The sequence below is a fragment of the Daphnia carinata genome, unplaced genomic scaffold, assembly GCF_022539665.2.
Source record: "Daphnia carinata strain CSIRO-1 unplaced genomic scaffold, CSIRO_AGI_Dcar_HiC_V3 NW_026453105.1, whole genome shotgun sequence".
NCBI lineage: Eukaryota > Metazoa > Arthropoda > Branchiopoda > Diplostraca > Daphniidae > Daphnia > Daphnia carinata.
Genome location: NW_026712534.1, coordinates 77,089 through 101,836, shown reverse-complemented (window position 1 = coordinate 101,836; position 24,748 = coordinate 77,089). Strand labels below are relative to the sequence as shown.

General features: G+C 41.2%; 3 protein-coding genes and 3 long non-coding RNA genes across 10 annotated transcripts in view; 3 read left to right on the top strand and 3 right to left on the bottom strand.

Annotated features, from left to right (window-relative positions):
* LOC130699942 (endocuticle structural glycoprotein SgAbd-1-like) overlaps positions 1-15,241 on the bottom strand; it is a 69,827-nt gene extending 54,586 nt beyond the window's left edge. For 2 of the 3 annotated variants that reach the window (XM_059497461.1, XM_059497462.1), the window contains exon 1: positions 15,196-15,219. In XM_059497461.1, the coding sequence (XP_059353444.1) occupies positions 15,196-15,204 (9 nt within the window). In that variant the 5' untranslated portion in view covers positions 15,205-15,219. Of the gene's footprint in view, positions 1-15,195 lie in introns of all 3 variants that reach the window. The other variant, XM_057521997.2, reaches the window with a different exon arrangement.
* Positions 74-24,268, top strand: LOC132087715 (cysteine-rich and transmembrane domain-containing protein 1-like). Of its 2 annotated transcripts, none has more exons than XM_059497467.1 (2): positions 74-88; positions 23,972-24,268. In XM_059497467.1, the coding sequence occupies exons 1-2, from the start codon at positions 80-82 to the stop codon at positions 24,266-24,268; spliced, it is 306 nt and encodes a 101-aa protein (XP_059353450.1). In that variant the 5' UTR covers positions 74-79. The 2 variants fall into 2 exon arrangements, with proteins under 2 accessions (XP_059353450.1, XP_059353449.1); XM_059497466.1 differs by lacking the exon at positions 74-88 and adding an exon at positions 23,880-23,901.
* On the top strand, positions 6,916-10,638 carry LOC130699957 (uncharacterized). The gene is made up of 5 exons (XR_009422031.1): positions 6,916-7,282; positions 7,352-7,909; positions 7,978-9,498; positions 9,561-9,736; positions 9,797-10,638. It is a non-coding gene; the product is annotated as an uncharacterized LOC130699957 (long non-coding RNA).
* LOC132088556 (uncharacterized) lies at positions 19,707-21,599 on the top strand. Its single transcript, XR_009422032.1, has 3 exons — positions 19,707-20,727; positions 21,085-21,168; positions 21,253-21,599. It is a non-coding gene; the product is annotated as an uncharacterized LOC132088556 (long non-coding RNA).
* On the bottom strand, positions 21,043-21,906 carry LOC130699956 (uncharacterized). Its single transcript, XR_009003605.2, has 3 exons — positions 21,827-21,906; positions 21,644-21,744; positions 21,043-21,557 (listed from the first exon to the last, which is right to left on the bottom strand). It is a non-coding gene; the product is annotated as an uncharacterized LOC130699956 (long non-coding RNA).
* LOC130699945 (endocuticle structural glycoprotein SgAbd-1-like) overlaps positions 22,509-24,748 on the bottom strand; it is a 42,893-nt gene continuing 40,653 nt past the window's right edge. Inside the window, exons 1-3 of one of the 2 annotated variants that reach the window (XM_059497464.1) lie at positions 23,245-23,278; positions 22,894-23,171; positions 22,509-22,811 (exon numbers count right to left, since the gene is read on the bottom strand). In XM_059497464.1, coding sequence (XP_059353447.1) covers positions 22,514-22,811; positions 22,894-23,171; positions 23,245-23,253 — 585 coding nt within the window. In that variant the 5' untranslated portion in view covers positions 23,254-23,278 and the 3' untranslated portion in view covers positions 22,509-22,513. Of the gene's footprint in view, positions 22,812-22,893; positions 23,172-23,244; positions 23,279-24,748 lie in introns of those variants that run through there. The other variant, XM_059497463.1, reaches the window with a different exon arrangement.

Genomic DNA, 24,748 nt, shown 5'->3' with positions numbered 1-24,748 from the left:
ATTTATATTTACACCATGCGTTCGATATACAGATATAATTTATCGGACATGTTTTTAATATTTTTGTCCAAAGTACAACATGATGCTGGTAAGGCTTTTATTTTTAATTCTTCTTTTAGTGGAAAAAAATTCGAACTTTAAACTAATACCGGGATTCCCCGACAGTTCTTTGTCGCTGCATTTTTTGGCTGTTGCTACCGCCATACCATCCAGCTTCAAACCGGTATACAAAGTTCCCAGCTATCCTGCCCTAAGCTACCCTGCACCAAAATACCCTTCATCAACCTACCCTGTAACAGCTTATCCCGCACCAGCCTACCCTGCTCCAAGCTACAACAAGGATAACAAATACGCCGACGTTACCATCACTAGCCAATCTGACGAGCGCAACCTCGATGGCAGCAGCCAATGGAGGTAGGCGCATTACCTTATACTCACCAACGTATGGTTTAAAAGTATTCATATTTTTTTTTATTAAATTCTATTCTATTCACCTACAGCTACGGCCAGTCTGGCTACCAACTCGTGAAGAGTCTCAGGCCCAGAAGAAGATGCAAGGAGTCACCTACGATTCCTACGGCAAAGAATCGTACGGTGAAATCCTAGGCAACACCAATAAAGGATCCTCTTACTGGGTTTCTCCTGAAGGCCAAAAATTCACTTTGACCTGGGCCGCTAATGAAGCCGGTTTCAAGCCCAAATGAGAACACTTGCCCGTTTCTCCCGTCCACGAATACGAACTTCCAGTCGCCCCTGTCCATATCCCTTTCAACGGCAAAGGCTACAAGATCTACTAAATTAATGAAACCTCAGTTGAGTAAATAATTCAAAGTCATTTATTCTATGCCTTACGCCTCTGTTGCTTTCGGTGTAAAAACGTGTACATATAAAACTAATAGCATCTAGCAAACGTGTTCGTCTGAAATTTTATTTAGTTCTTCATGAAATTGGGTTGTTGCGTCGAAGCTGGGTGCTCGGCGTTGATTTGTTGTGGAAGAGTACTGGGATACGACTGAATTATATGTAGGTGCAACATGATGTGAAACCATGCTGGATATTGAGCAGAAACGGACGGAGAGATAAACACTTAAAAAAGTGCTTAATATAGTAACTAATGAAAATTATTGTTCATGTTCGATTATCGGTTTACGATTAAAATTTTAAGTGTAGAGTCCAAGGTTCCTCTTTCAATAAACCTTGGTATTAAATAGCGAATTTGCTGAAATAAACTAATAATGAAAAACAGCTATGACGTAATCTCGTTTTTTTATTACTTTACTCCTTCTCTTGTTTTTTTCTAATAATGATAATAATTTTTAATATGATAATAATGATGGCCGCTGCCTTATTTTTACCCCTTTTTCTTTTTTTTTCTGTCATATTGTCTCACGTTTCAGTTTCAACCTCGAAAGGTTACCGCTGGGATTGAGCTACGTTACATTTTTACCATGTCTGAGCAGTTCGTTTACATTACCTCTGTGATTAAGATGCACCCATAATGGATACTTTTAGCCGCCTTAAACATTAAACAGATAGATTTGTATTACGCCATATCTACCTTCTTCTATTTACTGGCTTCCTGTGAAACGAAAGTTTCCTCCTTTTCCTCCCAACTAAAAATCAAACGACTATTAAACCCTACCTCAATCGCCAGCTATAGGAGGAATCGCACAATTTTTTTCCCATTGCCTTTTATTTCACTCACTCGTATCTCCCACTTTTCTTCCCATTGCCTTTTAGTTCGCTCACTGGTATGGCCCACTTTATCACGTTCTTTTTTTTATTTTCTACTACCTCTTGGTTCGCTCACTCGTATCCCTCGTTGTTACACGCCTCTTCGTCCTTTAGTGTACTTATACTAATGGCTATTCGCGCTCGTAGTATTACACTACAATCTACGCTTCTCCGGCTTACTACATTGAGGCCTCAATATATTACTCTGCTCCGAGCTACACGACAAGTGCGTTGTACTACACCACTGCAGAGGCGCCCAGTATTACGTAGCCCGTAACATACTTTACCGCAGCTGCTCCATCTTTTTACGCTGAGACGACCTACTACACTGAAGCCCCGAAATTCTACGCTGCCCCAAGTTACTACAGCAACGCTGCTCTTTCATACTATGTGGAACCTACCTACTACACCACAACTTATGTTGTCCCATCTTACTACAGCACAAAGGCTGCTGAATACTACACTATGTCCCAAACGGGCAACTAGAATAGCCCAGAGGTGAATGGAAGTCATGATTGTCGACCACTGAGTTTCTGACAACTAAAATGTAATAGGAACAAAATTTAAATCAGATTCTTTCGAGTTTATGAAAAGGTTTACATCGTGTGTAAGTGATAAAAAGGGAAATATTTGCCCTCCGCAATTGGCTTCAAACCCCCCTTTAACTTGTTTTTTCACCGTTTGAAGGCATATCGTGATGATTAGACATATTAATATTGCCTAGCATCGTAGTAATCCTTACCGACTGTTATTCTGTTAACTCCACAATAGGATAGACTTTCGCTTAAACTACAGGAGGGTCGTAAAATACAAGGTTTCCCGTCTCTGAACTTGTACGGGTTTTTAACGCAAGGCCCTGTATTCATAGTGGTAAAAAGTGCTCCTTGACTTCAACAGGCTACGTTACGTAACTACTAAAGCCCCGCATCCAAAGCATCTGTGACTTAATTTAGGTAGATGAACTTCATCACCACTAGGGTAGATTTCTTCTAACAGGAGAATCAACCAACACCACCAAGCTGATACTATCAACTTGATGATCCCTCCCAAAGAAGCCTAGTCTATAGGCCATCAGATACTTTGAACAAGCTTTACTGTTCGTCAAGGCGGTTATGGAAGAAGTGTAAATCCGGTTAGGTTCTCAATGCTCAATGTCAACGCATCGAGAGGCCCTTTTACTTGTTTCTTCACCGTTTGAAGGCATATCGTGATGATTAGACATCTCAATATTGCCTAGCACCTTATTACATGAGTTTGTTCCAGACGCATGCCGATGACACCTCATATGGCGTAGCAGGGTGAAACTCAACTCACGGGAACCGTAACGGTGACGCAATGCGTTGTGAACCGCGACTCACAACTGGATCACGAGATGGCCACCACGGCTCCAATAAGCAGAGGCACACACAAGTGCTTTATACGTGTCTTTCTGCACGAAAACTGCGTTTGTAAGAAGTTGCGGGAGTCCCGAACAGTGATTCGTTTTTAGTGTCAATAAATGAATTTCGTAAGAAATCGTTTAATGAACTTTGTTTGAATTTTCATTTTGATTTAAAAAATATAAATAGTTTTCAAATTGTCTAGTTGTATCTTTCTATTATTATAAGATAACTGATGGGAACCCCCACCTTCTTGCTCTTCATCTTCATCTTATCCGTATGATAAAATATTGTCACGGCCATGGATCTTGTACCAAGATAGAGACGTTGTGCTTCAGATTAAAAGATAATGTGTATTTCACCAGAAGGTTTAATGACACAACTGCTAACTAACTGCCCTAACCAATTAATCAAAAAGCCAAACAGGTGTGCCAAGTCGCCCCTTTTATATCCGGCGACGAGGGTGGTGCTCCAAAGGACGGCCATAACTGGGGCGGGATTTCCATCCTAGCGCTGTTGTCGCTACCGCGGTGACGAATCGAATATTTCCGACTCGACATCCTCCTCCTTAAGTCGCGACTCGTCCCGATCGCGCTCGTGTGCCAGGAAAATAGAAGTCTAAAATCTAATATTTGTGTTACGGGGTAGAGGGATTACAGGGTTAGAGGAATTACACGACATTGACTTCATTTATCAGGGGGAATAAAGTAAATAAAAGCATTTTCCATGAATAAAAGTTGGGGCCGCCGCAACGCCATCTAGCGCTCGTAGTATCAATACTCACCGGCCAGTCAAGAGATGGCGTGGCCAGTTAGTGTCCTTTTCCAACCACGCTATTCAGTCTCTTCTCATGTCCTCACGTTCTCGCCGGCTTCCATCACGTCCGTTTGGTCCCCTTTCGTCCTCCCTTCCTTCCCGATCGGGTGTTGGTGATCGTGGTCTCGTATTACCCGAGCTGGTCTCGCAAAAACGAGCAATATGACCGGAGCGTCCACATCGGTAGCAGATTGGTTTTCCGTCTACTGTACGAGAAGGTTTCTCTCCTCCCCCTCCCAGGCATAATTGTTTAGTGCCTCGTTCCAGCTCTTCTATCCAAGCTGCCATATCGCGTATTAAATTTTTTAACTCGTCATGCGACCCTGGGCGCGTGCTGTCTCGCTTTGCGTCGGACTCGTAGGCTTCTTGTTTCAACGGAGTTCGCCTTTCTTCGTAGTCATTATACGTGACTCGCCTGGCTGGAATAGGATCCTTCGCTTGTCCCATAAAATTAACTGCTTGATTCGGCTTCTCTGAATCCTCATACGCCCTAGTATAAATTTTGAGTGCCCTCAAAAATTCATCTGTCGTCCGGGGCTGTTTAATTGTCATTTCTCGCTTCAAAGGCTGATTAAGCCCACGCAAAAGATAATCTATTTTCTTCGCTTCAGGCATCATAGGGTTCAACCTACGGCACTGATAGAAATATCCTACGACTGTTTCCGAAGCTTCCTGCTTCCGATTACGTAGCCTAGCTTTATGATAACGGTCGTAATCATCCGATCGAAATGTTTCTAAAAATCGGGTTCGTAGGCCCCTTATCCTGGTTTCGGCCTCCCTCTCAGGCGCGGCTTCACGCGGAGCAACGTCGTCCCAGACCACCTGTCCTATTTGAAAAGCTAGTCAATCCTTTTCTGTGCCTTCTAAGAATAATCCAAAGTATTCCGCTTTCTCAACGGGACCCTATCCATTAAAATTGGCGGTCCTCTCGAAACGTTCTATCCATTCAGCGGCGTCGTCGTCTGGTCCTCCACGGAAAACTGGTACTTCACGATACTGCGATGGATGAGCCGGTGCACGCTGAGCGGCTCCTCCTGCCTGTGCAGTTACACGGGCGGGAGGTCCATCGTTTCCTCTAATTTCAGCACGCTGGGCCATTTCAAGCGTTGGTGCTACAACGAGCGGTGAAGCTCCAGAAAAATCGTTTAACCCCTTATCTCTTCCTTCCCTTGAGCACTCGTTAAAAGGTTCCTTGCTTTTCGGCTATCTTCCGTTGTTCCCTCGGATCAATACACGTTTGTTCTCCTACACCACTATCTCTCGATCTTGCTTCCTGATCAAGCTTCCGATACCTACAAGAGGAATTTGTCCTCGCGCTCGACTTTCCGATCGGGTTCAGTGATACGATTCCTCTTCTCGGAAAGGTATGGCCGATCGCTTGGGCAGTCTATGCCCCAACTTCTGAAGAATTTGTCCTCGCGTTCGACTTTCCGATCGGGTTCAGTGATACGATTCCTCTTCTCGGAAAGGTATGGCCAATCGCTTGGGCAGTCTGTGCCCCTACTTCTGAGGAACTTGTCCTCGCGTTCGACTTTCCGATCGGGTTCAGTGATACGATTCCTCTTCTCGGATAGGTATGGCCGATCGCTTGGGCAGTCTGTGTCCCTACTTCTGAGGAACTTGTCCTCGCGTTCGACTTTCCGATCGGGTTCAGTGATACGATTCCTCTTCTCGGAAAGGTAAGGCCGATCGCTTGGGCAGTCTGTGCCCCTACTTCTGTAACTCTCTTTAGAGATTCCGCCTGACTTCCGTCAAGACCATCATTGCGTTGTCCTTCCTCGCTTATCGGGGACGCGGCTAACCCTCGTAAACGCCTGCTTTGCCTAGGCGGATCCGTACTCATGCACCGAGCTACGTCTCTCTCTCCCACCCAATGGTAGGCCTGTCGGGCTTGTACTACGCGCTTTCCATAACTTACTCGGACAGGTCTCAAACTAACAGCGAATCAAGGAAATCGGCCAGGTCTGTGGTCCTGTACCACGGCAATTTAAGGCACTTTCTAGCCGGCCGGTCACACTTCCCAAGGACCCCTAAACAGCACCTGCCTCCAAGTCCCTTATTCAAAAACTTCCCAAGACCCGTGCGAAAAGAACAACAATTGCGTTTACCTTACTCAGCCTAATAGGTGGTACCCTGCATCTCCACCATGTCACAGCCATGGATCTTGTACCAAGATAGAGACGTTGTGCTTCAGATTAAAAGATAATGTGTATTTCACCAGAAGGTTTAATGACACAACTGCTAACTAACTGCCCTAACCAATTAATCAAAAAGCCAAACAGGTGTGCCAAGTCGCCCCTTTTATATCCGGCGACGAGGGTGGTGCTCCAAAGGACGGCCATAACTGGGGCGGAATTTCCATCCTAGCGCTGTTGTCGCTACCGCGGTGACGAATCGAATATTTCCGACGCGACAATATTCCACGATTTCATCAAATTTGTTCCGCGAAAACCCTTCCGGTGGTGGTTTCCACAATTGATGGCGCCTCGATTTCCACGGTGATTTCCTCGCCATAGCGTTCAACGTTCCAAGTATACACAATAAACACGGTACCATTTGGACTATCACAGCTGATTTCAATTGATTTGAGCAGAAGGAATCACACCTGACGTGCTAACTGATTCGAAGTCGCATATTAGCTAATGACATTCTAAATACAATCGACCAGGTAGTGTTTTGAAATTTAGATCACGGAAATGGCTATGGGAAAATGTTACAAGATTTGGCATAAAATTAATGGACAGGGACCGGACAGTGTTTTGCTTGAACAACGGAACCGAGACGAAGCCCTTCTCTTGGAATCTTTAGTTATTGCTGCTTTGGGTAATCAAACTAATTTTTTTCACAAAAAAGCTAAAAAACAAACCAACAAAATTGCACATATAACTCCTAAATATTTGCTAGGTCATGCTGAGGTTGACATAGTAAAAATGTTGTATACAAAACTTTCTGACGCATAGGGATGTGTTGGTGTACTACTAGTTAATACAGGTTTGTCAAATGAACTAGAATAAAAATTGAAAATAATTTTGAACTTTGATAGTTCAATTTATTTAGGAGATGGGCCCTTGTAATATACGTTGTCTTACCAATACCTAGTCTTGGTTACAAGTTGTGTTTCTGTTGGGAAGATTGGGGAATCTGAAGTTTTTCACATCAATCAAACAATTTTTATACTTTTGAAGGGGCCACAGACAGTAGAAGAAGAAAGAGTGACTGAGCTTTCGGAAGCTGTTTAACTCTGGAACATTCTATTTCCTCTAGTCATCTGGTGAAGACCCAATTGATGCTACATTATGCACCCAAAAGCTTCAGCAGAATCGTAGAACAGACAACAGATTCTTCTGGAATAGGTAGATATTCCCTATAGGCTGGTTCACTGTACAATTATAATTTAAAAAATGATCCTCTAAAATTGGCAGGCTTTTGCACTTACCATTGCAACACTATGGAATTGATTTTTCTCACTGGCTGTTACGAGTTACATGTGGCAGTGTTGAAATCCGTACGTTGAAACCAGGAGTTCAAGTAGGGTCGCACAAAGTGAGATTCTCACGCGGCCCCGAGGCCTCTTCACCAGCTCTAGAACGCCATTTGAAGCTCATGCAAGAGCGTTATCATGACACAGCTACCGTGAATCTACTCGGTCTCTACATGGTCGGTGCAAAAGAAGGGGAAGCTTCACTTAGTCAACCCTTCCAAGCTGACCAGAAACGCTATTATTATTAATTTTTAAAAAAAGAGTTTTATAGGAAACTAACGGTCTAGTTTTCATACATAAGTGATGTAAATTACTTGAGCTCGACCGCACCCCTCGCAGCGGTTGAATGGAGCAGCCTGTTGCGCCCATTAAGGGGTCGGGAGCCGGAAAGCACGTGGAACTTGCTTTCCATCGTCCGCGCGAATTGTTCAAACGCCATGACCGCAATGCCGTTCCACGTTTGGGGGTTTTAACGGAAGAGATTGTGTCGTGTGAACAGGTAGTGATAAACAATTAACAGCAATAGGTACAAAGTGTTTGTTAAATTCACCTTCTTTTATATTTTAGATTATGGTCTGGTGGTTTAACACCAAGGTGGCATTACACAATGGAAGTGCAGCTGGATACGGTAGCGGTATCAAATCAAGCAACCTGGGAAGCCAATCGCAAGCTTCTGAGCACGCTTGCTCTTCTTTATGTGACGAAGTGGTTATCCTTTAGCGATTGGCTGCACTCAATCCAGGCCTTTCTGGAGAAGAACGCGATCTACTTCGTCAACAGTTCAGCGAATGGCATGTCAAAGTCATTGACAAGGTCACGAAAAGCAAAGGGTTAACAATCAGTGCTACTCATGGCGCACCTCATGTTGCTGGCGGAAATGGTGCCGAACCGTCCACACCTCGTCGTACTAGCCAATCATTAAAGGCAGAAGTTGAGGTGTTTACTGGCTTCAAACCTTCAGTTGAAGCTCGTTATCTTAACTGGGACGATTACTCAATTCCCGGTGTTACTTACACTCAAGGCCACCGTCTTTACCATTGTCCTTTTACCTGCTTTCGACACACAGAGGCTCATGGTCGCTTTCATATCGGCCGTCATCACCAATGACCTACCCGTTCACATGCTCCAAAGACGAGCGGTAGTGCAAAGCGATTATGCCCAGGCTATGGACGACATGCGTCACGTGAGGGAAAGGATTGGCTGATTTCACCCTGCATCACCTCTTGTCCGGCCGAAAAGAGTAATAGATCAAGCGGGCAAATAGAAGCAGCGTTAGCATCGAAGATTTCTGCGAAAATGAAGGCGATCCAGCAGTCGAAGCGTTTGAGCCGGCAGTACCTTCAGGTCTGCGGGATCTAACCCGCCAAGACAGTGACGATCCGGCTCTGGGCTATGATACCAATGAGCTGGAAGTTTTGGCGGTGGATAGTTGCACTTTGACAGATAAAGAAAAATCATCATCTGAAGATTTTGATGCTGACTCGGACTGGTTGGGAGTTGATGCACGTTTAAAGAATTCACGACTTGAAGCCAGCAGTGGAGTGCTACTCCTGCCTGGATCAGGATTGGTGGCTGGATCTTCACGAGATACTGACGATATGGCCAGTTTGTCTGCCAGTCCTCGAGAATCTAGAACAATGGGCTTACCAGCAGCTCAAGGTGCCGTGCCACAAGAGCCTTGCGTTGTTACCGTTCCTAACCGGAACGGTGGAGTCTTTGGCGAGTTAAACCCACTCGATGATCCACTGGAGATCCTCTTTGCAAGTGCGGAGGGACTTCACACTCATGGGCATAGTTCCGAAGCTTGTGAATTGGGCATAGAATTGGCAACAGAACTATTAGCAAATACACCCGATTTGATGGTTGAGTTGCCTCCTGTCATCACGCAGAATGGCAAGAAAATGAAGACGAATCCTGCTTGTCATCAAATTAGCTTTGGCGGAAAATTGCGACTATTACCATCTCGCCTTCAGGGTAGAAATGTTTGGATTGGAATTGGCACGGCCACCTGCTACAACGAAACCATTAGAAGTGAACTGGCTCACCAAGAATCTGAGTTGGTTACACTATTGAAACGAATACCTTTAGGTAATTAAATATTTTTTCTTTAAAATTGTTCAAGATATTCAATCTATTGTTTTAATTCACAGGTCATCCATAATTGTCGATTGAGTGAGAAAGCTGAAGAATTACCAGATGGCATATTACGACCATACCATCATATCACGAAGCATTGGTCACTGTGTCAGGAGCACAGCAAGTTCTTGCTGACGAGACTCTTGGACTCTTTCGCTTCGAAGCAGCCGTGTCTGCCCTAGGATTTAAGGTAACAATATCGTAAATAAAAATAGTCAAGAAAATCAGCAATGTAATGCATAAAAATCAGGCAAATGTATCGGAGGCGGACCATCCTCTGCTTTGTGAAGTAACGCGTCGTCAACGAGATGATCTCGCTGTCATGTTACTGGTTCATTACAAGGACGACCCAGACAAGCTAGCCAAAAGTATGAAAAGCTACTGGATCGTCAAGTGCATCCGATGAGCCTATCCTCCCAACACGTCTTCCAAGACCCATCGAGTTTTTTCTATGCGTGTAGCAAAAATTTCTATGTCTATGAAGGCTATGACATACCAGTGATCGCTCTGTTTTAGTTCTGCACGACCGTAACAGACAGTTCGTCCTGGGTTATGACCATGATCACGCTGTTTGCATAACAGTACACGATCTATCTATGCCGGCGCTCGGCTCGCTCGTTAAAGGGCAAGGTTACCACCTTGCATTCTTAGTGATAGTTGATCAAGGTATGAGGCATCGACTCACAATAGCGTTTTTGGACAGCTTGGAAGAGTTCACTAAGTGAATCATCCCCTTCTGTTCTTCCTCTTTGTTCCACGATTCTGTTGGAGCTTATGGATGCATTATGTAGCATCAATTGGGTGTTACCCAGATGACAAGAGGAAATAGAATGTTCCATAGTTAAACGGCTCCAGCCGCTCAGTCACCCATTCTTCTTCTACTGTTTGCGGCCCCTTCAGAGGGATAAAAGTCTATTGATAGATGCGAAAAACTGCAGATACCCCAATCTTCCCAACAGAAACACAACCTGTAGCCAAGACTAGGAATTGCAAGCGCCAATCTCCTAAATAAATTTAAGTATCTAAGTTCAAAATTATTAAAATTTTTTATTCTAGTTCATTTGACAAACCTGTATTAACTACTAGTACACCAAGACGTCGAATGTGTCAGAAAGTTTTGTGTACAACTTGCGCCAGTTTCGGCTGCTAGATCAATAGTTTAAATACCTATGGCTGATCTAATGACAGAAATTTATTTACATCAAAGCAGATCTAAGAGAAATTCAATACCTCCGTAAACGCTCGTACAATTACATAACACACATTTAAAAATTCTGCAATTCCACAAGGAATTGAATTATTTACCCATTTAGTTAAAAATTAGATCTCCACAATCATTTTTCAGTAGTTATTGCCCCATTTAAAAGACTTTGGCATGGCAGGCATATTTGACAGATGAAATGCGATTGATCGCAAAAGCTAGATTCTGGACAGTCCAAATCTAAGCGGCACTTATCCATAAAAAAAAACCTCAGTAAAACGTATGAATCCCGCTACTACAGTTTGCTAGGGCTAAATTTATCTCGTGGGACGTAGCAGCAGCATTGAATAAACGAAGCAAATGCACGAACAAAATTCACACCATGAAGTTCATCGAATGAAAGGTGTACATGTTGTGAACGTCCTGCGAATACTGAATGAGTAAATTATCTTACACTTAAACGTACGCTTGTGTAGTATTTGGGAGCATCGGTGTAGTAGCTTGCAGTAGCAGATGTTGTCATGTGGTAAACTGGAAACTCTTTGTAATAACTTGGAGTAGAGTAGTATTTGGTGGTTAGGGTGCAGTACATTTGAGCAGTATAGGTGTTGGTGTAGTATTCCAGATTTTGGACATGTAGTACTTGGGGGGTTCGGTGCACTAGCTAGGGGCAGCCTGTATGGTCGTGTAATACTTGGTCTTCTTCGTTGTGTAGTAGTCACGATCTTGGTGGTATACTAGGATGACAGGGTAGTATAGTATCCAGAATAAGACGAACCTATTGGTCCACCCATGGCATTTCCAGCTATCTGAAATGCAACAGCCAACATCAGCATTGTGGCGTAGTTAGCTACAAATTGAAAACGAATGTGGTTTAAAAAATCATTCAAGCAGCCATAATTTGGTTGGTATTACAAATACCAGCCAATTTACTGTACCTTTTGATTAAATTGAGGCTTTTACCTGATCAAATGATGTCAGAACAGGTCAACTTTTTTCAGCTTGTGTATGAAGATCAAGTTTAATGCATACAAAAGGAGACGAACGGAACACGATTTCAATATTCAAAATTTCAAAAGAAATATCGTAACTTACCGTTTAAAAAAAAAGAAATGAATTAAATTAGAATAGCAGGCTACCCATTGTTATTTATTTACATGATAATTCGTCTGATTTTGAACAATGCTCTACACTACGATGCCACATTTACAGAAATTCCGATTAGGGAAAAAGTCATGGATGAAATTAAAACGGATGAAATGAGTTTAGTAACTGTATATTTAAATAACGTCTCAGTGCTAGTCATTCTTGGGAAGGAATAGTACTTTACTAGTCTCGCTGTAGTAGCTGGGATTGAACCTTTGTTGTAGTGTAGTAAACCGAAGGTTGGGAATGCTAGCTTGAAGTCAAATGGTATTTAAAAGCAGGTTTGAGTTTAGGATGTGGTTGAGTAGTAATAATACGTTATGGTCATGCAGAATTTTGTAATACACGATTTTTGTGATAACTGGTACCAATCATTCAATCCAAAATGTGTTTGGCTCGACAACTTATAATTTCACAGCACACCTGGAATAACACTTTGCCAATGTATCAACACATTAGTGACAAGATTGGCCGCACGGTGATACGTAGGATTCTTGCATAGCATTAACGGTATTGTTGCGTGATGCCACACCTATTTCGTGAATGCTAGATAATAATTGAATTTTAAACGTTTAGTTTGTTTTTGGCTTTATAACGACGTTGAATAATATTCATTACTATTTTCTCGATAATGTTCATTTATTACATTGTATAATAGTTTCTCTGAATTTAAATGAGAGTTACTTTTACTACGGAAAATGCACGCTTGTGTTATCAACATGGTTTGGTGCCGTAATTCACTGTATATAATAGTTGCGTGTATATCTAAATATAGCGGCACTTGAAATGACTGGTTATGGCACCCTCCCAATGTTGGAATTGCTAGTAACCAAGAGTCTGTAAGCAATTACAACTCGAAACGTCAAGCGTTGGTATGGGACTGGCCATCCATTCCAACGCAAGACTGAATAGAGAAGTAAGAGCTTTCAGCTGATGTCACGGTGGGGATCATGTAGTACAGCAATATGATCCGGGCCAACATCGTGACAGTTCTGGAGGATACTAGCATGTCAGTCAAGTGCTTAGCGCAACCATTTTGACTATTTTCCTAATAAGTAAAATAAAAACTGGCAAACCGAGGCTTCTATCTTTACCGATTATTTGAGTATTTCCTTAACATAGAAATTTCAGATTGAAACTAGGAATTAAGTTAAATTAAGTTTAAAATGTTAAAATAATTAGACTATTCCGTCCTCGAGCTTAAGTAGTAAATATAAAACTCGAATTGGGGGCAACAATGTAGTAATGGGGTTGCATAGGTTGCTGTGTAGTTAGCTTTAGCCTCGGTGTAGTAGCTGGGTACGGCGTATGTGGTAGTGTAGTGCCCTGGTGCATTTGTGGTGTAGTATTTTGAGGCTTCGCCTTGGTAATACTTGGGGCATCAGTGTAAGAAGCTGGAGCAGCGTATGTTGTTGTGTAATACTCATTAGCCTTTGTGGTGTAGTATTGGAACGCCTCGGTGTAATAAGCCGGGACAGCGCAGGTGGTGGTGTAGTAGTATTTGGGAGCCTCGGAATAGCACCTCGGTGCAGCATACGTTGTTGTGTATTGTATATTCATATGTATTGTATATTCATCTGTATTGTATATTGTATATCAGATTCTTCTTTTGGTAATTTTCATCCGCTGATGAAGGAACAATCTTTGAGCTGCGCCCGATAAGGCTGACCGTGCGGAATTTTTCCGCAATAATAGCTAGCGTGAGACATCTGCATTATTATAGCACATACCAGATTTTTCAATCAAATGCTTTATGGAACAATGTTCCAGTGTAGATTATCCAGGTTTCTTTTGGTCATTAGCAATTTTTGGCGCATGGTCGGTAATGATTTTATGCTGTGCATTAGAGTGTATAACTATGCATTAGAAAAAAAAGTACGTATATATATGTGTGACGTGCCGCTCATTTTCCACCATCCCTAACACCAGTCATAAATTTGGATTATGGATAGTTAAAAATTTAGATAACTACACCATAATATTTATAATCGCATCATGGAAGTTTTGATACTCTAAGAGATGTGCTAAGGAATTAAACAATATTTATTGCAATAAGCTTGCTGTATGTGGCTAAAGATTGATTACAATGCAGATAAGCAACAACACTTCAGGATACAATACTCGATAAATACGGATTCTGGATTCCATTAACAAGATTCAAAGCATCTTTGAGCAGTTTGTTATGAAGAAATAATGCAACAAAATGACAACACAAACGGCAATTGTAGATGAAGTCTTGCCATATTAAAACGTTGGGTTAGGTTGAAAGAGTAGAAAGACAGGTTTTTCAGGTTTAAAAAAATGTAATATTTGTTTTTATCTGACAGAACTAAAATACTATTGGAATATTGGCATGATGCCATGAATGTTCGATGGTTAAACTTGAATGTAACCTTCATATGCTTGTCGAAATTTACTAAAACGCACCTTGGTAGATTGATGGCATTTATATTTACACCACGCTCGCGATAAATGAGATATACAGAATTTATGGGACGTAGGCCTACTTTAAATATTAAATCATGTGTCGGGAAATCTAGTAAATATTGTAACCCTTTCCATTGAAGGGGATGTGAACGGGGGCAACGGGGAGCTCGTATTCATGGACGGGAGCAACTGGGAGCTCGTATTCATGGACGGGGACGACGGGCAAGTGATCACCTTTGGGCTGGAATCCAGCGTCATCAGCGGTCCAGGTCAAAGTGAATTTCTCGCCTCCAGGTGAAACCCAGTAGGAAGATCCCTTGTTGGTGTTGCCCATAACATCTTCGTAGGTGGCCTTTCCGTAAGAATCGTAAGCGACTCCTTGCATCTTCTTCTGAACTTGAGATTCTTCACGGGTTGTGTAGTCAGACTGGGCGTAGTTGTGGGTTAAAGGGATTTCATGTTTGGAAATATAAAAATCTAAAGTCTCTTTGTTATTACGCATAAACCATGAAAATGATTTACCTCCACTGGCTGCTGCCATCGATGTTGCGCTCGTCGAATTGGCTAGTGACTGTAATGTCAGCATATTTATTATCCTTGTAGCTTGGTGTGGGGTAGGCTGGCGTGGGGTAGGCTGGTGCGGGGTAGGCTGGTGTGGGGTAGCTAGGAGTAGGGTACTTGGGCGCGGAGTAGCTAGGGGTAGCGTACTGTGTTGCAGGGTAGCTGGGAGCTATGTATTCCGGCTTATAGCTGGAAGGAACGGCAGCAACAACAGCCAAGACGGCAGCGATAACAAACTGTCGTCCAATGTATTAATTAAATAAATATCTAAAATTTTTAGTTGTTCAGAAAATATAAGCAATAAAATGCCTTACGAGCTTCATGTTGTACTAGGTTTACTTGGTAAACAACTGATGGTTCTGTTTCTACGTTTCTAAGCTTATATAGTCAAGTGAATGGTACGAAACATTCAACTGACCTAGTTGTTGTGCAGCTCAATTTGGGCGTTGTGCAAAAAAATAGTTCACTCTCACTTTTCACGTTAGACAACACATCGAAAAAAATTTTCTTAATAGTAACAGCTAATTGCTTTTTTTGTGCATGATTTGAGCTAATAGTGCTCTACTGGCGTTCTCATTTTCAACAGAATCTGATTATTCACTCTCATTGATTTTTTAAAATGATAACTCGTCAGGGGGTGTTAACTTTCGCTAAGGATAGTAAATTTAATCCATGAACTAGACGTCAACATAGCATTTGTCTGAATCGGGTATTGGTATTCCCGGCTACCAATTCAATGTTAATCTATTGGAAATATTAGGCAAATGAATTGTTGTATGCCAATTCAAAAGCGAGCCGTAAGTGGAGGAGGTGAATGTTGATTTATAATGAACAAAAAAAAATCTTTTTGATTCCTACTTGTCGAAAACAATAACTACATGATAGTCTGGAATACAAACCATAGGTAACCACCAAGGAACGGTTGATCGACGTTTTCAAAAAAAAAGGTTAAGAAACGAAATGAATGGAAAATTGCACACCCTTTTTTGTCGGCTACATAAAACTGTTTGGAAACCATTGAAGTCATCAGTTGTTTAAGCCTTCCACAATAGCCAACATGAAACTGGTCAGTGTAACGAAGCCAAATAGACATCTTCAACATATATTTCTTCTCGATGTCTTTATTACTCATCAAGGGTGAACATATTAATTGCACCGCAACATACGCAGCGCGGGTGACCTAGATGAACACCTGCAAGATGATTCACGCAGGCGATACGTCATCAATATCACGCCATATTGAACGCGTCTTTTAATTGGTCAACTGCGTGCAGCCTACAAGCTCCTCCCAATCACGCCACTTTGCAATATGCAAAGTTCCGTGGTTAACCCAGCATCTGAGGAAGATCAGACTAGAACTTGCAGCCGATTCGAGTAGTTGCCTGAAAGCATTTCTATTACTTTATTAATGTTATGCTTGAATTTGTGCCTTTTACTTAACATTTTATTCGCCGAGTCAGTCCAGTAAAATTGTTTAGACTTAGAATTATTCGCGGTGATTCGACTGTCTAGTTCCATTTGTTTTGAACTATTGTTTGTGTATCGCTCTCGTGGAAGTTGCGTATCACGCCCGCCTTGTGTCGTTTTTCTTCTCGTTCTCTATACGTGTGATCACGGTAAGACCCAATTATATTTGTTTCTTTTGACTTGTTTCTTGAATGTTTCTTCTTCTTCTTTGTTCTTTGTCTTTTTAACTCTTATGTCTTAGCTGATATAATACATACATCATTGTGGGTAAAACGCCTCGAGTTCAATTTACATTTATTTGTCTTAATCCGTAAAGTCCATCATCCCACACGGGAAGATGCTTTACATTATGGTGGCAGCGGTTTTTCGAACTCGATCACAATGATGAATGATGTTATTTATGGCGGACATAAGATTTCTCGTACCCTTGTGAACACCCCATAATTTCCGTAACGCCAGTAGCAAAAGATCGTGGATTATGCTCGTCGCTTACAAAAATTTAAAACAACAGCATATCCGGAAGTCTATACAGAAAAGTCTTTTTCGATCCTAATTATGCATAAATTTATTGAGGGATTAGAATCACAATTGCAAGCTAAAGTAAGGTACAAGGAATTTAGTGCCTTCAACGAATTTGTTGCATCAATGCTTGTTTATGGCGTTCGTTTAGAAGCTTTGGAGACGGACCGTGAGGAACATGAATTTGTTAGAGCGATTGACGAGTCATAGGACACAATAGATTCGGAACTGAGGGAACTTACACAAATATTAATTGATCAGAAGGAAATAGTCAAGAATGAGGTGCTAAAATCAGTCAGGGCTATAGACACGCAGAGAATCCAAAATTCGGAGAAGGATGAAATTAAAGAAGTTCTGCACGAGCCTACGCAGGTTGTAACACAGCTCCTAATGGATAAAATGGGTTATGTTTCTTTGACGGGTGCTCCGTATGGGATGCAAGTTTCATTTCAAACGGATAGCATCAGTCGAGAGAGAAATTGGAGACCTCCCCCTCATCGCCCCAATACTAACACCAATTCTTACCAACATGCTAGATTCCCGAATAGACCTACGCCATTCTCGCCCTTTTTCTTTAGACCAGCTAACGATGTTAATTACAGATCAGATCAGCCCATAGTAGTTTGCAATTTTTGTAGAAATCGTGGACACAGTCAGTCCAATTGTCATCAATTTCAGCGTCAAAACTGGGAACAATACCAACCTCCAGTCTATTATGCTTGTCGTGAATTCGGACATAAATCTAATACTTGTACTGAGTTAAGAAATTCCCATAGACCTTATATTCCAGGTCCATTTCAGCGTCATGGAAACCAATAATTATCAATTGTAACTTCGGGTCAGTTGATAGGCAGCCTCACGTTAAATCCCAAAAAGTCGCAAAATTTACCCACTATATTAACGAATGAATCGACCCCAAGAATTCCAGTAAAGATTTTTCAGATCCCGTTACAAATACAGACGCGTCTAAAAAATATTATTCACGAGAGATTATTTAATAAGTTACCCCCTAGAAGTCAGGTGATCTGCAGTCAGCTTGACTTCGATTTATATAATGTGGGAGAAGAAATTACATACGCTGGGAAGAGTTATTTTACCCGTTCGATACGGAGAGTCAGTTTTTAAGCGAGAATTTATCGTTACTAATGGTGTTTCTGTGGACTGTATCCTTGGATGGGATGCAATCCAGAAACACGGATTTCGGCTTGACGGAGAAGCCAGGAGCATTTACCTAGCGAGGGATGAGCAGGGATCAGCCATCTCTGAGGTACCGGACATGGCAGTTACACGGTCAAAAAGACGACGCTATTTCGTCAGACGTCGATAGTAGTTGCAGCGGAAATGAAAGATTCATTTCCGTATGTCCCACAAAATACAGCATTTATATTTACCCCAGCACAAGATTTGCCAGCAGGCATTTATATTAAAAAGAATTTATTGGAAATGTATCGGGAGATGGAACTTATAAAATATGGTCGAAAATCATTCATTATATCAAATCAAAATTCCTAGAAAAACTACATTAGGCGTAATTGAAATTATTAATAACGTTATCGAAAAAATTTCTCTAGTGAAATTGGAAGATAACCCTAAAGCAGAAGCTGAGCCAGTTTTCATTTCAGAAGTCGACTCTGAATTTTAAGCACCGCTCTCAAAATTAGTAAATAACTTTCACGACTTGTTAGCATCAAAAGATTCAGAATTAGGGAAAATTAATCTTATAAAACATACAATTGATACAGAAGGACGAGGCCCTATTCGACAACGCCCTTATTGAGTTACAAGTAATCAAAGAAAAATTTTGGAGTATAAAGTACAGATCTTAGTAGGAAACCTTTTATATGGGGAGCCGAAGAACAAATCGCTTTTGAGAACTTGCGCACTTCTCTAGTGACACCACCAGTTCTCGTGTATCCCAATTTTATTAAATTATGAATTCAAGTATAAGCCAGGGCATATTCATAAAAATGCAGATTGTTTATCACAATTGAAAATAAATAATATTGGTAAAGGGCAGAAAAAGTACATTCATCTGCAAAGAGAAAAAAACAGTCAGAGGACGAACTCTGTATTACTTATTGAAGTTCGATACAACACGTTCGACTTCATGCTTATCCGTAAATTGAAAAAAAAAAAAAAAAAAATGAAAAAAACTGATCTTGAAAAGAATAATTATTTCGATAAGCAGAACCATTTATACATGAGCATATTCATGAAAAAAAAAAAAAAAAAAAAAAAAAAAACGAACAATACGTTTTTCTTATGTGCCGTATGCTTTCTTATGATACTTTTCTGGCACCCTTCTTCATCCAATCATTATTTTGTATTCAGTAGAACAATGTTATATAATACTTGTTCTTTTCCCATTTTCTCTCTAGTGTATGTCTCTTATAAAATCTCCCTCTCCCAGTGCCGTAAAATGAGTAGTAGTATAATTTCGAAAAATAACAAGATACTAAAACCTAACAAGTAGCATTTGAGACCCACCACAAACGAAAATTTTTCCTAAATAACGATGTAGAATTTCCTTGTACTTTATTTCCACTGTGAATCTCTTTTCCTTTACACTCTCCAAAGTCGTAGCTCCAACTCTTTGCATTTTAGTTTCCAACTCTTGCACACACTAGTTTTCACTTTCCCTTTCGTTTCCACACCGCAGTGTATGACCTTGCGCGGCAAAAACTTTTCCGCCGTAGAATTTTTAATTTTTTTCTTGTCCACCTCGCTAAACCATAAACTATTTTAACATTTTTCTCTTTTCGATAATTAAGATTATCTTCTCCTCTTTCCAACGATACTAGTTATTATGATGGATAAAATTTTCTTCCCCCGAAAACACAGTTATATTCCAGTGCCCTATATTTTTCTTCCCCTTTTGCCATAGCTCAGCTATTGAGACACCGACGGAAAATCGTTGACTTTTCAAAAGCCGTAGAATATTTTTCACCTTCGATTTCTTACCTCCTTCTTTTAAATTTTTGTTCTATTTAGTTTAAGAAACCCACATGATGAGGTGAAACATTTTATTTTATTTTCTGCCAAATTATATAGTCTCGCTCTATTTTGTATGGTTTGTTTTCTATATTGTCCCCACTTATTGAAATGTCACCTTTCACCAACTATTAAAAAAGACTGCTTCTTCATCGGCATTTGAGGTCCTCTAGTCCTAATCTTCATTCGCGGCTTCATCGGCTTCTTTAAACTCATCTGGATCACTTGCTGTCGCCCACGGACGGTTCAAGACGAACAGCTTCCGAATTCATTCCCATGCAACCAGTCTGATTACGGGACGTAATCTCACGCCGCCGGGAGTGATGTAACGAAGCCAAATAGACATCTTCAACATATATTTCTTCTCGATGTCTTTATTACTCATCAAGGGTGAACATATTAATTGCACCGCAACATACGCAGCGCGGGTGACCTAGATGAACACCTGCAAGATGATTCACGCAGGCGATACGTCATCAATATCACGCCATATTGAACGCGTCTTTTAATTGGTCAACCGCGTGCAGCCTACAAGCTCCTCCCAATCACGCCACTTTGCAATATGCAAAGTTCCGTGGTTAACCCAGCATCTGAGGAAGATCAGACTAGAACTTGCAGCCGATTCGAGTAGTTGCCTGAAAGCATTTCTATTACTTTATTAATGTTATGCTTGAATTTGTGCCTTTTACTTAACATTTTATTCGCCGAGTCAGTCCAGTAAAATTGTTTAGACTTAGAATTATTCGCGGTGATTCGACTGTCTAGTTCCATTTGTTTTGAACTATTGTTTGTGTATCGCTCTCGTGGAAGTTGCGTATCACGCCCGCCTTGTGTCGTTTTTCTTCTCGTTCTCTATACGTGTGATCACGGTAAGACCCAATTATATTTGTTTCTTTTGACTTGTTTCTTGAATGTTTCTTCTTCTTCTTTGTTCTTTGTCTTTTTAACTCTTATGTCTTAGCTGATATAATACATACATCATTGTGGGTAAAACGCCTCGAGTTCAATTTACATTTATTTGTCTTAATCCGTAAAGTCCATCATCCCACACGGGAAGATGCTTTACATCAGCATAGATATTTTTTTTTGACAGTTCACAATTTCATCACTTATTGAAAAACGAATATTTTGTTTTCGCAGTTTTGGCTGTTGCTACTGCCCTACCATCCAGTTACAAGCTGGAATACAAAACTAACAGCTACTCTACTCCTCTATTCTGCTTCTAGGTACAATAAGGATAACAAGTACGCTGACATTACCATCACCAGTCAATCCGACGAGCGCAACATCGATGGCAGCAGCCAATGGAAGTAAGTACATTTCATGTTTTACATTTATTAACAAAGGGATTAAAGACACTCACATTAAAAAAAATTTATTTTTCCAACCTAAAGCTATGCCCAGTCTGACTACACTACCCCTGAAGAATGTCAAGTTCAGAGGAAAATGCAAAGAATTACCTACGACTCTTACAGAAAAGAAACTAATGGCGAAGTCCTAGCCAACACCACCAAAGGGTCATCTTACTGGGTTTCCTCTGAAGGCCAGAAGTTTACTTCAACGTGGACTGCTGGATTCCAGCCTAACGGTGAACACTTGCCTGTCGCTCCTGTCCATATCTATGAGCTCCCAGTTGCTCCTGTTCCAAATATGAACTCCAGGTTGCACCTGCTCTTCCTTATTCACAAACTGATCTTGGCTATTAAGATTGAAATATTAATGTACTATGCAAGTTTAATTTGCTGATGTGAAATAAAAGTATGATATGTCTTCATATCCGTTTACCGTTATCACGCAGGGCATGAACAGTTTGAAAGACGTTACTTCTCTGTGTGAGCACAAATTTTGTCGATTTGCACACATTCGAACGCAGGTCTCACGCACAGCTTCATTTAATGCATGGCGGAGTAAAGAATACCTTTGGCTTGATTGTTGGCTAAAAGCAATAAATGATAATGTTGCAAATACCATTGATTGTTGTTTGCTCCTGAAGAATTGACTTGACTTGACTTTAGCTTTTAAGTGCGACTGGTGTACTGAAGAATTACTGATGTGACAATATAGAATACACAGCAGACGACTAAAAAATTAGAAGATATCCGTGAATGTGCGGTTTACCTGCCACCTAGCGGCAAACTGAAGAGAAGTTTCCAAATTTTGTAGGGGGACTGGTAGATTCCCGTTACGAATGCTGGTTACACTAAACAATTCATCTATCATAACATTTTTTACGTAAAATTGTTTTTCTTCCATGAAAATAATTTTATTAATAGAAGCCTGTTCGTAAATATCTATACAGGTTAAGTTAATCACTCGAATTTCAGTGATAAATCTGATGATAATTGCAAGGCGATAATGGGTGAAAGAGTGACTTAAGGATCGGAACAGTTTGAATAACTTTAAATTGCGACTACGTGGGTTGGTTGCATTGGGAACCAACACTTATTACTAAATGGAAGAAACTATAGGTGCCCACGTCGATTATAAAATGTGGTTAAAGTTAATACGGCTACGACGCACAAACCCACACTTTTCTGACGTGATTTTAGATTGACATTCATATTAACATGTATTTTATGTACCGATAATACAAGAATGTCAGTGCATTCAGTACAGAAAATTTAAATAATGTTTTCAGACAGGATTTTATATAATTTAGTAAATCTTATAGCCTTTGCCGTTGAAAGGGATGTGAACAGGGGCAACTGGGAGCTCGTAGACGTGGACGGGGGCAACGGGCAAGTGGTCACCCTTGGGTTGGAAACCGGCCTCATCAGCAACCCAGGTCAAAGTGAACTTCTGACCCTCAGGGGAAATCCAGTAGGAAGATCCCTTGTTAGTGTTGCCTAGGACTTCACCGTACGATTCTTTGCCGTAGGAATCGTAGGTGACTCCTTGCATCTTCTTCTGGACCTGAGACTCTTCGCGAGTGGTGTAGTCAGACTGGGCATAGCTATGGGTTGAAATAATAAAATTTGTCTAATGGTTATCTTTAGTTCTTAAAATGATGAGTATAAAGTATGAAATAGATTTACCTCCATTGGCTGCTGCCATCGAGATTGCGCTCGTCAGATTGGCTGGTGACGGTGATGTCGGCATATTTGTTATCCTTGTTGTAGCTGGGAGTAGGGTAAGCTGGTGCGGGGTAGGCTGGTGCAGGATAGGCTGATGCAGGGTAGGCCGGTGCGGGGTAGCTAAGAGTAGGGTACTTTGGTGCAGGGTAGCTTGGGGCTGGGTAGCTGGGTGCCTTGTATTCCGGCTTGTAGCTGGATGGAACAGCGGCAACGACGGCCAAGAAAGCGGCGACGACAAACTGTCAGACAATGCCGTTTTAAACATAAAATTGATTTTAGCTCAAAATAAGAATAAGAGATTAAATGCCTTACGAGCTTCATGTTGCACTAGGAGGGTTTGATAAACAACTGATGGTCTTAGTCCTTCCATCCCGCACTTTTATAGTCGAGTGAGAGGCATAGAACGTTCAGTTGACCTAGTTGTTTTGGCACTAGAATTCGCTCTAGCAAATTAGGTTTTGGGCGTTGAATAAAATACCTTACTTTCGCTTTTACCCTTAACCACAGTGCATTTTTGATTTCGTTTGGCTGGTGAAGGATTTATTTTGTCTCCTGGTCTATGATGATGAGAAATCAATATCTTGTTATAGGAATATTCACAAGTCAGTGTCTATGAAATACAAATAATATAATTTATCTTACTAAAATCAGGTTGACGAACGATAATTTGCTCAATTCATAAATCATCAGTCGGTGGTGATATGTGACAATTCTGAAGGAAAATCATCAGCAAATTGTGTTAGGTTTCTGCTTATCGAAAGCAATCACTGCATTGCAAGGGCCCTGTCCTGTAATGCAAACCAAATCATTTCGCCACTACAAGGCGGTGAACGCCGCTTTAAAAAACTAAGTAAAGAAATCAAATGAAAATGAAAGACATCCAATATTTTTTCGACTATATAAGGCCGTCTGAAGGTGACTGAAGACATCCGTTGTTCAACTCTCCAACCCGCTCTCAACATGAAACTAGTAAATATAATTTCTTTAAATTTTTCTTTTATTTACAATTTCATAGCTTATTGAAAAGCTTTTTTCGCAGTTTGTTATCGCCGCTTTCTTGGCCGTCGCTGCCGCTGTTCCACCCAGCTACAAGCCGGAATACAAGGCACCCAGCTACCCAGCCCCAAGCTACCCTGCACCAAAGTACCCTACTCCTAGTTACCTCGCACCGGCCTACCCTGCATCAGCCTATCCTGCACAAGCCTACCCTGCACCAGCCTACCCCGCACCAGCTTACCCTACTCCCAGCTACAACAAGGATAACAAATACGCCGACGTTACCATCACTAGCCAATCTGACGAGCGCAACCTCGATGGCAGCAGCCAATGGAGGTAGGCGCATTACCTTATACTCACCAACGTATGGTTTAAAAGTATTCATATTTTTAAAAATTAAATTCTATTCTATTCACCTACAGCTACGGCCAGTCTGGCTACCAACTCGTGAAGAGTCTCAGGCCCAGAAGAAGATGCAAGGAGTCACCTACGATTCCTACGGCAAAGAATCGTACGGTGAAATCCTAGGCAACACCAATAAAGGATCCTCTTACTGGGTTTCTCCTGAAGGCCAAAAATTCACTTTGACCTGGGCCGCTAATGAAGCCGGTTTCAAGCCCAAATGAGAACACTTTCCCGTTTCTCCCGTCCACGAATACGAACTTCCAGTCGCCCCTGTCCATATCCCTTTCAACGGCAAAGGCTACAAGATCTACTAAATTAATGAAACCTCAGTTGAGTAAAAAATTCAAAGTCATTTATTCTATGCCTTACGCCTCTGTTGCTTTCGGTGTAAAAACGTGTACATATAAAACTAATA